This window comes from Solanum dulcamara, chromosome 1, assembly GCF_947179165.1.
Source record: "Solanum dulcamara chromosome 1, daSolDulc1.2, whole genome shotgun sequence".
NCBI classification, from domain to species: domain Eukaryota; kingdom Viridiplantae; phylum Streptophyta; class Magnoliopsida; order Solanales; family Solanaceae; genus Solanum; species Solanum dulcamara.
Window position 1 is genome coordinate 82,375,643 of NC_077237.1, and position 15,641 is coordinate 82,391,283.

General features: G+C 40.3%; 1 protein-coding gene and 1 pseudogene across 1 annotated transcript; both read right to left on the reverse strand.

The window, feature by feature from the left end:
- Window positions 1-9,174: 9,174 nt before the first annotated feature.
- On the reverse strand, window positions 9,175-9,702 carry LOC129894838 (uncharacterized). Its single transcript, XM_055970464.1, has one exon. The coding sequence runs from the start codon at window positions 9,700-9,702 to the stop codon at window positions 9,175-9,177; it is 528 nt and encodes a 175-aa protein (XP_055826439.1).
- Window positions 9,703-10,511: 809 nt separating this feature from the next.
- LOC129894843 (uncharacterized) lies at window positions 10,512-14,092 on the reverse strand (annotated as a pseudogene).
- Window positions 14,093-15,641: the final 1,549 nt, after the last annotated feature.

Sequence of the window (15,641 nt, forward strand, 5' to 3'; positions counted from 1 at the left end):
TGATTGAGATTGATCGAATAGTATGATTGGAAGAGATTGATTGTGATAGAGTTGATGAGTTGACAAGGTTCTAATGAGACTTGTCGATATGATTTGATTGGATGGAGTTTTATGAGCATTGAGTCTTGGGAGGAGTATCGAGCACCGAATTGGGCAAGAGTATAGTCCATACTCGAACCCAATACCTATGTTGCCAAACGTAGGGGGGATTGAACCGTTAAAATCGGATGCTTCCCCGAGAGATTTGTCCTGACATCATAGGACTTGGTTGGATTGGATCCATGATTGGTTGATTCGTTCATACCCTGGCAAAGTATGAACGGACGCGGCAACAACGTCGGTTTGTTGTACTTTCACTGGCTCATAAGTGATGGTTGTCGGTTAAGAGAAACTCCCAAATAGGTCTTGATAGTACTCTGAGTCAGATTGAGTTGAATTGTATGTGATTGGTCCCGTCTAAATCATATTCTTGTTTAGACTTAGGACATTTGATTGAGTTGTTATTCCTCTTGAGTTGAACTTCTGAGTTGATTAATTCTTCCTTGATATTCGTTGTATTCGGCCATTTTACATACTCGTATATTCCATGTACTGACGCCATTTGGCCTGTATCATTTCATGATGCAGAGACAGGTACTAGAGATCATCAACCGGCGCTCCATTGAAGATTCACATACACTCTTAGCTAGCTGGTGAGTCCTCCTAGTTTCTGGAGGATGTTGAGCCTTTTTGTACAGTTTTGTTGTCATTTCCTTTATTTTGATTGATGGTAGTCATGGACTTGTCATTGGCACCTTTTAGACTTGGATAAAGGCTTCATAGACTAGAGTGTGAGGAGGTTGAACGGTTAATTCGAAGAGTCTTATTATATTTGTTGTTGAGTTGATAAATACTTGGCCTTCGGCCCTCATATTGCGAATAGTATTTTATTAATTGAGTTTCCGCTAACAGAATGTGATTGAATGAATGTGTGACTGGACCAGGTGGTTCGCTCGGAGGTCAGAAATGGCCTTCGGGTGCCGGTTATGTCTAGGGTACCCTCTCGGGGCGTGACAAATATGGTATCAGAGCACAGAGTTCAAGTGTCCTAGGGAGTCTATGAAGTCGTGTCTAGTAGAGTCTTGCTAATGAGTGTGTTGTGCACCACACTTATAAGCAGGAGGCCATAGGACATTAGAAATTGTTTCACTTCTTTCATACTCTAACTTCGTGTGATAGAGTTAAAACTCTATAAAACTCCTTCTAATTCGTGCATTTGTACGTTACAGATAATGCCTCCTAAACGTACTGCTAGCTAGAGAAATGTTGATAACGCCGAGATGCCCCAAGCAGAGGTACGTCCAGCAAGGGCTAGAGGCCGACCTGTGACGTATGCGGAGGCACCTCAAATGCCTGCTACTCCACCTGCACCCACATCAGAGGCAGAATTCCGAGGGGCAATTTTAATGCTCACGCAGTTAATGGCTGCCCGAAACGGTAATCAGAGCTTGCCCACTCTTAGCTCTAGTTCCCAAGAGCCATCTGCTGCCACTAGAATTAGAGACTTTCTGAGGATGAATCCGCCGGCATTCACGGGTTCTAAGGTTGATGAAGATCCCCAAAATTTTATTGATGAGATGTGGAAAATTCTGAAAGCTATGCATGCTACGGAAATTGAGGGGGTTGAATTGGTGTCTTATCAACTCAAAGATGTGGAAAACATTTGGTATAACCAATGAAAACAAGGTAGGGGCGAGGATGCCGAACGTGCTAGGTGGAATGAATTTGAGGGAGCCTTTCTTGACCACTTCTTTCCTCGAGAATTGAGGGAAGCGAAAGTGGAGGAATTTGTAAATCTGAAGCAAGAGGGTATGACTGTTAAGGAGTACGGCCTGAAGTTCATCCAACTATCCAGGTATGCTCCAGAAATGACCCCAGATGTGAGGTCGAAGATGAGGAAGTTTGTCTCCGGTTTGGGAAGACATGTGAAGAAGGAGTGCAAAGCGGCATTGTTAATCTCCAATATGGATATTTCAAGGTTAATAGTGTACGCCCAACAGGTGGAGGATGAGAAAAGAAAGGACAGAGAGGAACATCTGAGCAAGAAGGCAAGATCAGCTGGGCATGAGAATGAACAGAGGCAAAATAAGGGCAACAGGTCCTTCTTCCGGAAGAGGCCTCCCAATTATGCCTCATCTACCGCCAGCGCACCTATGCCGCAAAACAGGTATGATCGGCAGGGACAGAATCGCCAGAATTTCAGACCCCAGGGTTCTCAATTCCAGGCCAGTGTAAGACAAGGTACGAGGGGGAAGCCACCATGCAGCAAGTGTGGTAGGCTCCACTTGGGAGAATGCAGAGCGGGAAGGGTTGGTTGTTATAAATGCGGCCAAATAGACCATTTTCAGAAGGAGTGTCAAGCATGGGGGAACAGAGCCCAGTTCTCCACCACCGCCCTGCCAGCTAGGGGTAATCAGAGGGGCACTACTTCAGGTACGAGTGGAGGTACAAACCGCCTATATGCCATGGGTAGTCGCCAAGATTAGGAGGACTCTTCAAATGTCGTGACGGGTATGATTCGAGTCTCTTCTTTTGATTGTTATGTATTGATGGATCCGGGTGCCACCCTATCTTTTGTGACTCCTTATGTGGCTAGTAAATTCAATAAAATTCCTGAACGTCTTCTTGAGCCTTTTAGTGTGGCCACCCCTGTCGGTGATTCTGTCTTAGCTGAGAAAGTCTATAGAGATTGCACTGTGTCCATTTACCACAGGGATACCTTGGCCAACCTAGTTGAGTTGGACATGGTTGCTTTTGACGTGATCCTTGGCATGGACTGGCTCTATGTCTATTATGCCTCTATTGATTGTAAAACTCAGATTGTCACGTTCAAATTCCCAAATGAGGCTGTCATAGAATGGAAGGGTAGTCTTGTTGCGCCTAAGGGTAAGTTTATTTCATACCTTATGGCCAGGAAGCTAATCTCAAAGGGGTGCATTTATCATTTTGTTCGAGTGAAGGATGACAATATTGAGTCTCCACCCCTTGAGTCGGATCCGATTGTCAACGAGTTTCTGGATGCCTTTCCTGAAGATCTGCCTGGAGTCCCTTCGGATAGGGAGATTGACTTTGGGATTGATGTTCTTCCTAATACTCAGCCTATCTCAATTCCTCCTTATAGAATGGCCCCAGCCGAGTTGAAAGAGTTGAAGGAGCAGTTGAAAGACTTGTTAGATAAGGGATTTATTAGGCCAAGTGTCTCGCCATAGGGAGCTCCGGTCCTATTTGTCCGAAAGAAAGATGGGTCCCTTAGAATGTGTATTGACTACAGACAGCTGAACAAGATCACCATAAAGAATAAGTACCCTCTCCCCAAAATAGATGACGTATTCGACCAACTTCAGGGTGCCACTTGTTTTTCAAAGATAGACCTGAGATCCGGCTACCATCAGTTGAAGGTGAGGGATTGTGATATTCCGAAGACCGCTTTTCGGACTCGTTATAGCCACTTCGAATTTTTGGTCATGTCCTTTGGATTGACAAATGCCCCCGCGGCTTTTATGGATCTCATGAACCGAGTATTCAAACCATATCTTGATATGTTTGTGATTGTATTCATAGATGATATTCTGGTTTACTCCAAGAATGAGGAGGAGCATGCCCATCATCTTAGAGTCGTCTTGCAAACTTTGAGAGACCAGATATTGTATGCAAAGTTCTCCAAATGTGAATTTTGGCTTGCATCAGTGGCCTTCCTAGGCCACATTATATCTGGAGATGGTATTCAGGTTGATGCTCAGAGAATTGAGGCAGTGAAGAGTTGGCCCAAACCCACATCCCCGACAGAGATAAGGAGCTTCTTGGGTTTGGCTGGCTATTATCGAAGGTTTGTAGAGGGATTCTCATCCATATCATCACCATTGACTAAGCTGACTCAAAAGAAGGCTAAGTTTCAATGGTCCGAGGCTTGTGAGTAGAGTTTCCAGAAATTGAAGACTAAGCTAACCACTGCCCCTGTTCTAACCTTGCCCGATGGTACAGAGGGTTTTGTGATCTATTGTGATGCATCCAGAATTGGTTTGGGTTGTGTGTTGATGCAAAGGGGGAAGGTGATAGCCTATGCTTCAAGACAGCTTAACGTTCATGAGAGGAATTACCCAACTCATGACCTTGAGTTGGCAGTTGTGGTGTTTGCGCTTAAAATCTGGCGCCACTACCTGTATGGAGTGCATATTGATGTATTTACCGACCACAAGAGCTTGCAATACGTCTTTAGCCAGAAGGAACTCAACCTGAGGCAAAGGAGATGGCTTGAGCTACTCAAGGACTATTATATGAGCATCCTCTACCATCCAGGTAAAGCTAATGTTGTTGTTGATGCTCTTAGCAGGTTGTCTATAGGTAGCACTGCCCACGTGGAGGAATGAAGGAGAGAATTGGCGAAGGAGGTACACAGATTAGCCTAATTAAGAGTTCATCTGGAAGAGAACAATGAAGGCGGAGTTACTGTTCAGGATGGGTCTACGTCCTCACTTGTGGCAGAGGTAAAGGAGAAGCAAGACCAAGATCCCGTCCTTCTGCAATTGAAGGGAGTTGTTCACAAACAAGAGGTAGTGGTTTTTACCCAAGGGGGAGATGGTGTGTTGAGGTACCAAAATAGATTGTGTGTGCCGGATGTCGATGACGTTCGAGAAAGGATTATGGCTGAAGCGCATAGTTCCAGGTACTTCATTCATCCAGGCTCCACGAAAATGTATCATGATTTGAGAGAAATCTATTGGTGGAGTGGGATGAAGAGGGATATTGCGGAATTTGTTTCCAAGTGCCCGAATTGCCAACAAGTGAAGGTTGAGCATCAAAGGCCATGTGGTCTAGCTCAAAATATAGTAATTCCGAAATGGAAGTGGGAAATGATCAACATGGACTTTATTACAAGTCTACCGAGGTCTCAAAAGCAACACGATTCCATTTGGGTGATTGTGGATAGAATGACGAAATCGGCTCACTTCTTGGCGGTTAAGACTACTGACACCGCAGAAGATTATGCAAGGTTGTACGTTTGGGAGATCGTCAGACTGCATGGGGTTCCCTTGTCTATCATCTCAGACAGAGGAGCTCAATTCACTTCCCAATTTTGGAAATCCTTTTAGAAGGGGACTGGGTTCGAAGGTGAGCTTGAGCACAGCCTTCCATCCCCAGACAGATGGCCAAGCGGAGCGCACCATTCAGACATTGGAAGATATGTTGAGGGCATGTGTTCTTAACTTCAAGGGAAATTAGGATGATCACTTGCCTCTCATAGAGTTTGCATATAACAATAGCTATCATGCAAGCATTCAAATGGCTCATTATGAAGCCTTGTATGGGAGGAGGTGTAGATCGCCCATTGGGTGGTTTGAAGTTGGTGAAGCCGAGTTGATCGGGCCTGATTTTGTTCATCAGGCCATGGAAAAGGTGCGGGTCATTTGAGAGAGGCTCAAGACAGCCCAAAGCCGCCAAAAATCTTACACTAATGTGCGAAGGAGAGACTTAGAGTTTGAGGTGGGTGATTGGGTATACTTGAAAGTGTCACCCATAAAGGGCGTCATGAGGTTCGGAAAGAAGGGGAAGCTTAGTCCTCGATATATCGGTCCGTACCAAATTTTGAGGCGGATTGGGAGTGTTGCTTATGAGTTGGAGTTACCCTCAGAGCTAGCTTTTATTCATCCGGTGTTCCACGTTTCGATGTTGAAAAAGTGTTTGGGCGATCCCTCGTTGGTAGTCCCTATTGATAGCGTTGGAATTAAGGATAGCTTATCCTATGAAGAAGTTCCGGTCCAAATTCTTGATCGCCAAATTCGCAAATTGAGGAACAAAGAGGTCGCCTCAGTCAAAGTCCTGTGGAGGAATCAACTTGTTGAGGAAGCCACATGGGAAGTGGAGGAAGCCATGAAATCTAAGTATCCACATCTATTCGTGCCTACCGAGGAGGATGTCGAAGGTAATGTCCATTTCCTTGACATTGAATTCATTTGTGCATTTTGAGTCCTGATTAATAATTAACTGAGAATTTGATTGATTGAATGACTGAGTTTTGATTGTGATTTGCACCCCGAGTCTATTCTTGATTTCTCGTCATTCGAGGATGAATGATCCTAAGGGGGAGATAATGTAACACCCCCAAAAAAAATTTCCCTAAGATTCGGACCCTTCTTGTGTTCGGGTAGGGTCGAACTCGAGTATTGTGGAGCCTTCGCGTGAGTAAGACGAGTTTAAGGAGGACCCCTAGGACCAAATTTAACCCAAAGATTCGTCGTGACCAAGTTTGAGGAGGAGTCCGCTTAAGGGGTTGACTTCTAACGACCCTATCTTGTGATAGATGACGATCTGGGTGGCCCACGATCTATTAAATCAAAGGTCGTCGAGTCTTCTTTCCAACGCCACCAAGAATGCGAATTTTGGAGTTCGGAGTCGAAAGATATGACGCTCCTAAGACGAACTAGCGCGGCAGGAATTTCATTTTGGCCTGGGTTACAACTGTTGGGGAAATGGCCTTGGCGCTGTAAGGGCGCGACGCGCCACTATCGCGCCAGAAACATGTCTCAGTAGTTTGGTCCTTGGCGCGACGCGCCACTAAAAGTTGTGTAGGGTTTTTCAGGCCAGATTTCCAGAATCGAGAAACTTTGGCCTTGGCGCTATAAGGGCGCGACGTGTCACTATCGCGCCAGAAACATGCCTCAGTAGTTTGGGCTCTGGCGCGGCGCTCCACTAAAAGTTGTGCAGGTTTTTAGGCGTAACTGGCCTTGGCGCTGTAAGGGCGCGACGCGCCACTATCGCGCCAAGGGCGTTATGGCCTATTTTTCAGAATTTTGGAGGAGGGTAATTTGGGAATTGTCCCAAATTATATATACACAAGCCTTGAATATTTTTGGACCATTTCTTCAGCCCTCACTCTCTCTCTAAAAGCCCTAGGAGCTTCTCTCTCTCTTTTCTTCTTCTTCTCCATTTCCAACAAAGAAGAGTTCTAGGAGCTTCAAGATTTGAGTCCTCCATTGAAGACCCAACAACAAGGTTTCTTCAAGTCTTCACTAAGGTATGTAAGGCTATCCAAAACATGGGTTAAGTCCACCCATGTGCCCTACTCTTTCTTGGGGTTAGATGTTCATAAGAAAATGGAGTTCCTTGGTATGGTTTATGGTTGAATGAGTTTTGTTCCCTATTTATTTGATTCTATATGTGTCAATGTTGTTAAGCTAAGAGGTTCCAAAAATGAGCCCTTATGTGAGTATGAGTTGATGAAGAAATGAGTTGTGAAATATGTTTTATTGATCTTCTTAACTATGTAGATTAAGATAAAGGATGTTATTTTCTTGAAAATGTTGCTCAATATGAAATGTCAATTTAAAGTCTTGAAATTGTGATAAGCCTCAAAGATTTCTCAAATGGATGAAAGAAATGATTGATTATATCTAGATGATGCTATATATGTGCATTTAAATTTCTTTTGGAGATGTGATTGAGATTGATCGAATAGTATGATTGGAAGAGATTGATTGTGATAGAGTTGATGAGTTGACAAGGTTCTAATGAGACTTGTCGATATGATTTGATTGAGTTGATTGGATGGAGTTTTATGAGCATTGAGTCTTGGGAGGAGTATCGAGCACCGAATTGGGCAAGAGTATAGTCCATACTCGAACCCAATACCTATGTTGCCAAACGTATGAGGGATTGAACCGTTAAAGTCGGATGCTTCCCCGAGAGATTTGTCCTGACATCATAGGACTTGGTTGGATTGGATCCATGATTGGTTGATTCGTTCATACCCTGGCAAAGTATGAACGGACGCGGCAACAACGTCGGTTTGTTGTACTTTCACTGGCTCATAAGTGATGGTTGTCGGTTAAGAGAAACTCCCAAATAGGTCTTGATAGTACTCTGAGTCAGATTGAGTTGAATTGTATGTGATTGGTCCCGTCTAAATCATATTCTTGTTTAGACTTAGGACATTTGATTGAGTTGTTATTCCTCTTGAGTTGAACTTCTGAGTTGATTAATTTTTCCTTGATATTCGTTGTATTCGGCCATTTTACATACTCGTATATTCCATGTACTGACGCCATTTGGCCTGTATCGTTTCATGATGCAGAGACAGGTACTAGAGATCATCAACCGGCGCTCCGTTGAAGATCCACATACACTCTTAGCTAGCTGGTGAGTCCTCCTAGTTTCCGGAGGATGTTGAGCCTTTTTGTACAGTTTTGTTGTCATTTCCTTTATTTTGATTGATGGTAGCCATGGACTTGTCATTGGCACCTTTTAGACTTGGATAGAGGCTTCATAGACTGGAGTGTGAGGAGGTTGAACGGTTAATTCGAGGAGTCTTATTATATTTGTTGTTGAGTTGATAAATACTTGGCCTTCGGCCCTCATATTGCGAATAGTATTTCATTAATTGAGTTTCCGCTAAGAGAATGTGATTGAATGAATGTGTGACTGGACCAGGTGGTTCGCTCGTAGGTCAGAAATGGCCTTCGGGTGCCGGTTACGTCTAGGATACCCTCCCGGGGCGTGACAGTAATTGTTTGACATCTTTCTCAGCTTGACTTATAGTCTTATTGGAAGTAGAAGCTTCAGCTGGAACTTTGTCTGTAGTGTGTTGTGCTGTGATATTCCTACCCCATACTGATTCATCAATTACATTTGTGTTCAAGCCATAAGAAAAATTAGCCCGAACTAATTGCTGAGGTTGACTAGACAAGCCAGTGTTTGCACTTTGTACCTTTCTCTTGGACTTGAAGTCTGGTGGATACCCAACAACCTTGTAGGAAAACTCTTTGGTATGACCTCTACACTTACAAAAATCACAGATTAAGAGTGTATTTTTCTTGAATCTGTTACTGGCACCTGAACTACTACCAACTTTAGAGTACATAGCAGCTGAATCTAAGCTGGATGAATGTAGTCCCAAGTTATTGATGCATGTAACAACAGATTTTTGGCTCTCATCTCCTACTATTATAGCATATGCTTGATTGATAGTTGATAGTGGATCTATCATGAGAATCTGACTCCTAGCCTGATGGTATGAGTCATTTAATGCCATTAGAAATTGATACAACTTTTGTCTATTCATGTGAGCTACAAATCCTCTGGATTTCACACAGTTGCAACAGGGCGAGGGCACTAAAACTTCAAACTCATCCCACAAGGCTTTCAGTATAATATACTGAGAAAAGCAGTACCCTGCTGTAAAGTGGCAATTTCTTTGTGTAAACTATAAGTTCTTGATCCATCAACTCTATCAAATCTCTCTTGCAGATCAGTCCACACATTCAAAGCACTTGAAGCAAATGCAACTCCACTAAGTAGGCTCTTCGAAACTGAATTCATTAACCATGACAACACAATAGCATTCACTCTTTTCCATTGGCCCCACAGTTCTTCACTATACATTTTCTTCCTGCATGGTCCATCCACTAACCCTAACTTATTTCTTCCTAATAGAGCTAGTTTGATTGATCGATTCCATAAGGTGTAGTTTTCCACACCATGCAACTGAAATGATATAATGCTAATTCCACTCACATCTATAGGGATAAGTAATAGAGGATGATCATAGTCAATACCTTGCCCATTGCTACTCGCAGAGCTCGCAGAAACAGGTATACCAACTCGTTGAACATTGAAGTGACTCTGATTGAGATTTTGAGCTGGATCTGGTGTTGTGGCTTCACCTGCCATTTCTTCAAACTTCTTTGAAATTTTGTTGCGGAAATAACTGTTGATTGCAGATTTTAGCTTCAATGGAGCTTAGATCTACAGAACAAGCTCGAAATTGGATGAATCTTTGACTCAAATAAGAGCAACTTCTCACAATAGTCACTGTGATGAAGGCTCTAATACCATATTCGTATCTGAAGAATCAGTATTTCAGAGAAAAAGAAAGAAATCAAAAAAGAAGAGAGAGAGAGCAGCTGACTTTATTGCATTAGGCTAAAATGTCCTAACTGAATACAGTGATCACTGCTATGTATATATAGCAGTGATTAGTCTCTAAACTAACTTTTCTTTCTAACTAATTGTTAGTTAGTTAAATCTAACTGATAGATGGTAAAAAGACTAAACTATCCCTGCTTCTAACTTCTTATTCTAGTCTTCTTATATCATAACAATATATAATAGTTTATATACATTGTGATACATAAGATGCAACACATACACACACATTGTATTTACAACGTATAAATGATAGTTTTTTTTGGAGATAATTATTGATAAAAAAACTGTATGTAAACAACTTTCAAACTCCATTGATAACCATTGAAAGAGAATTAAGCTACAATGGAGAAACTGAATTGTATTTTACTTGAGAAGAGAATGAATTGATTTTCATGTACATCCACTACATAGTATATATCCAACTCTATACAGCTTGCAGTTAACAACTAAAAATGTCTAACTAACTAACTACACATGTATAACAAATTCCTAACAACTTCTACCAAAATATCTGACAAAAAGTAATGACCATTCTATCCTCAGCTTCTGCTTCAAGTTACTCCTACTTCATCACTCCCCCTTAAGTTGGTAGGTATGAAAATGTTCAGCATGCCAAGCTTACTAACTATAAATTCATTTGTGGTCGTGGCAACCTTTTAGTCAACACATTTGGAACTCACATGAATTGTCTTGATCAGCCTTTCTTGGATTTTCTCCCTAATGAAATGACAATTTATTTCAATATGTTTAGTTCTTTCGTGAAAAACAGGATTAGCCGCAATCTGAAGTGAAGCTTTACTATCACTATACACAATCACTGGTGTAGTCACTTTCTCATTCAGCTCTCTCAATAGTTCAGTTAACCATACTACTTCAGACACTGCATTAGCCATGCTCCTATACTCAGCCTCTGTTGAACTTCTAGATACCACATTTTGTTTCTTTGATTTTCAAGAGACTAATGAGTCTTCATGCTTGATTAAGAATCCTGAAACTGATCTTTTTGTATTTGGGCATGATGCCCAATCTGCATCAAAAAATACTGTCAAAGTGTTGGAGATTCTGCTACTTAGCAAAATGCCTAAAACTGGTTCTCTCTTAATGTACTTTATGACTCTAATTGCTGCATTCCAATGAGACCTCTTAGGCTGTTGTAAAAATTGACTAAGTGTTTGTACTGAGAAGGCAATACCAGGTCTTGATAGTGTCAAATATAACATCTTTCCAATCAACCTTTGATACTATGTTTTATCCTTCAATGTCTCATCATCTGTTTCCTTTGTTAATTCATCTAGTTTCTGTGTTGTCAACTTTGTGTTTGCCTCCAAAGTTGTCCAAGAAGGTTTCACATTGCTTATTCCCAAGTATGAAATGATTTCAAGTGCATATTTTCTCTGGTTCACAAGTATTCCCTTGGAAGATCTGCTAAACTCAATTCCAAGGAAGAACTTCAGTGTCCTTAAGTCCTTGATCTTTAAAGCTTGATGCAAGGAAGCTTTGGTCTCTTCAATGACAGCTAGATTACTTCCTGTCACTAACATGTCATACACATATATCAATATAATAATAGTAGCAATCCTTTGTCTCTTTATAAACAGGAAATGGTCTAGGCGGCTTTGAATAAAGCTTGAATGCGTCAATGCTTCAGACAATTTAAGATTCCACTACCTGCTAGCTTGCTTTAACCCATAAAAGGATTTAACAAGTCTGCAAACAGTGCCTTCCTGACTTGGTAAACCTTGAGGAAGCTGCATATAAACCTCATCATATAAATCACCCTGTAGAAAAGCATTATAGACATCCAACCTACCCTTGAACCTTTCAACCTCTCCAGTAGCCTGTAATTTCACTTTATAGAACCATCTACACCCAATAGCAGTCTTTCCAGGAGGAAGTTGAATCAACTCCAAAGTGTGATTATCTTGTAGGGCTTGCAATTTAGAATTCATGGCATCTATCTATCTATTATCTTGAATAGTTTCCTGGTAAGATTTGGACTCCTGAACAGTAGATAGAGCACCAAGATAAGCTTGGTGGGCAGGAAAAAGTGTCTCATAAGACAGATAAGCACTGATGGGATACAAAACATGAGCAGAAGCCTTTTCGGTGACATAATCAACATACCACATAGGCTCCTTAGATACCCTTTGAGACCTTCTTAGCGGAACAGATTCATGAGTGATCATAGGACCATCAGAGGTGGTTGGAGCAGGTTGTGAAGATTCAGAAGGAGAAAGAACTATAAGAAAAGATTCTATAGTGGTAGAAGGATTATTTAAGTCAGGATTAGAAGGAAAATCAGGTGTGAATGAACAAGGAGAAGAGTGATCAACATCTTCATCCATAGTTGTAAATGGATCAGAAAAGCTAAGATCTGAGGAGCCAGAGAACTTAGCAACAGAGAGAGTAAAGCCTGAAGCAATTTGAAATGGAAACACATGTTCTATGAAAAGCATATCTCTATTAACAAAGAATCTTTCATTTACTAATTTATACAAAATATAGCCCTTGGTAACACTTGAATATCCCATGAGCACAGAGGGAACTGCTCTAGGTGCAAATTTATCCACTTTTGCCAATACACTAGCATAACTCAGACAACGAAGAGTTCTAATGTGATCAAGTTTTGGCTTTCTCCCAAAGAACAACTCAAAAGGAGATTTCCCTTTAAGAACTACATATGGTAACTTGTTAATCACATAAGTTGCAGTCAAGATGCAGTGACCCCAAAACTTCAAAGGAATACCACCTTGGAACCTTAAAGCTTTAGCTAGTTCAAGCAAATGTCTGTGCTTCCTCTCAGCTACACCATTTTGATGAGGAGTGTAAACACAAGTTCTCTAATAAATTCTACCCAATTCTTAGAGTAGATCTTGCATGTTAGAGTTCAGAAACTCTCATCTATTATCAGATCTGATCACTTGTACAACAACATTAAACTGAGTCTGTATCATTCTAAAAAATGATTCGAGGATTAAAAAGACATCACTCTTAAAACTTCAGCAAAAAAATCCAAGTAATATGAGAGAAGTCATCTATCACAGTTAAAAAGAATTTATTGCCATCAAATATTGCTATAGGATAGGGTCCTCAAACATCAAGATGCAGTAGCTCAAAAATCTTATTGGATGAACTAGTGCTAATAGGGAAAGGTTGTCTTGTATGCTTGGCTAAAGGACATACCTGACAATCAACTATAATTGATTTACAATTATCTAGATTATAACCAAACAAATTCTTCATAGAATTACTAAAAGTATGAGCTAATCTCCTATGCCATAGTAGAATATCATCTTTTGTCTTCTCTGCAATATAAGCTCTTGCCACAGATGCATCACTGAAACAGTTTCCTTTAAGTGGTCGTGAAACTAGTAGATACAAACCATCAGTCTCTTTACCAATCCTCTTCAAAATCCCAGTGGCAAGGTCCTGGAACAAGCAGAAACTGGGATAAAAAAGACAAAGCATTTAAACTCTGTAATAATTTTTTAGACTGATAGGAGATTGTACTTGAAGTCAGGAATAAACAGAACATTGTTAATTACTCCTGTGTCTGTGATCTTACACTTATCTTACACTTTCCTATATGGGATACCATTGTTACTCCACCATTTGGCAAGTGCACCTTTCTATCATGATTTGTCTTGACCTCTTCTATATCTAATAATGTATCTAAACTAGCAACCATATGATTTGTTGCCCCTGTATCTATTATCCATTTGACTTGTTCTACAGTAGACAAGTTTTGGAAATCAATACCTGCCATATTAGCTATGTTCTCTTGTTTTCCTCCATTGTCTAGCATATCTACGATCCTGCCATGTTGTTCGTCTGTAAGATGTGGTGCTCTTTGAAAGTTTTCATCTCCAGATGAGCATCCTACCTTAAAATTTCCTGCATACACATTTGGATTAATATTTTCAGCCTGAACAACATTATATGCAGTATTTCCTTTGTACATATGTGCATTAGTGTTCTCAGCATGAGCATTATGTATATTAGGTGCAGCAGGTGGATATCCAACCAGACTGTAGCATACGTTCATAGTGTGACCTATGAGTTTATAATAATCACATTGCAAATTCCAGTTCTTCTGTGGTTTGTGATAGTTGTTACCTCCCTTTCCAGCCATCATAGCCCTTAATTCAAGTCATTCTCCTGAATTGGATAAGTTAGCTATGGATCTGTGGCTCTCTCTCTCGATCAACATTGAATAGGCCTTATTGATGTTCGGAGTAGGACTTGTCATTAGAATCTGACTTCGCGCTTGTTCCTAGTTCTCATTTAGTTCCATGAGAAATTGCATCACATTCATACCCTGCATGTACTGCACAAACTCCTTCGATTTAGTAAAGTCGCATGGGGGTGGTATCATGCTGTCAAACTCAGCCCAAAAATTCCTTAGCTTCGAGAAATACATCGAGATACTATCAATTCCTTGAACTAATGTTGCAACTTCTTTATGCAATTGATAAACTTGTGAGGCATTCACTTTATCAAATCTCTCCTTCAGATCATCCCAAATCAATTTTGCACTTTCTGCATAAACAATTCATGTGTGTAACTCTTTTGTTACTGATCCTAGTATCCATCCTATCACAACAGCATCACACTTATTCCACCGATGAGTGAGATCTGCGGTAAAATCCTCTTTCTTTCAGGTTCCATCTACGATTTCCAACTTGTTCTTGCCAAGTAATTGAATTCGCATAGACCTACTCCAAAGTGAATAGTTCTCAGATCCTGTCAATTGAATGGGAATTATCGGACCTCATGTTGTATCTAAAGGATGGATGAAGAGTGCGTGTGTGATTGATCTTCGTCATTGCCATTACTGTGTCGAGCTAGCAAACTCACTAACCGTTCCTCTGCAATCGTCCTCCTCTTTGGATCGATCAATTCAACTCACAATTATGGTTATTGCTCTGATACCATGATAAAAAACTTTATGTAAACAACTCTCAAACTCCATTGATAACCATCGAAAGAGAACTAATCTACAATGGAGAAACTAGATTGTATTTTACTTGAGAAGAGAATGAATTGATTTTTTTGTACATCCACTACATAGTATATATCCTACTCTATACAGCAGGCAGTTAACAACTAAAAATGTCTAACTAACTAACTACACATATATAACAAATTCCTAACAATTTCTACCAAAATATCTAACAAAGGTAATGACCATTCTGTCCTCAACTTCTACTTCAAGTTACTCCTACTTCATCAATTATTCTTAATCACGTACTTAGCATAACTATCTTTCAGGGATGATTTTTTAATATAAGAAAATATCTTGTATAATCGCAAGCAACAAACACAAAGGAGCCTTATATGTATTAGACAAATTTAGAATTTAAATTTTGTGGATTCAATGTAACTTTTAATAAATTTTAAAATCAGACACTTAGAGCTATTATTTGTTATAGTTTTTAAGAATCTTTACACGAAAAATTGTATTCAGTGTCAAAAAATTAGATTTGGATAAATTTTATGCTTTAATTATGTTGATTTGCATTAAAGTAGATCTTAATCATTATTTGGGTAATCTTTTGACGTTTCTTATGTTTTTTGTTGTCGATTGGTATAAATGAGGATTCAATATTTAAATTCTTTTGGATCAATTTTAAATTTCTTATGGTTGATTTATTGCATTTTATAAATGATGATTTCGAACC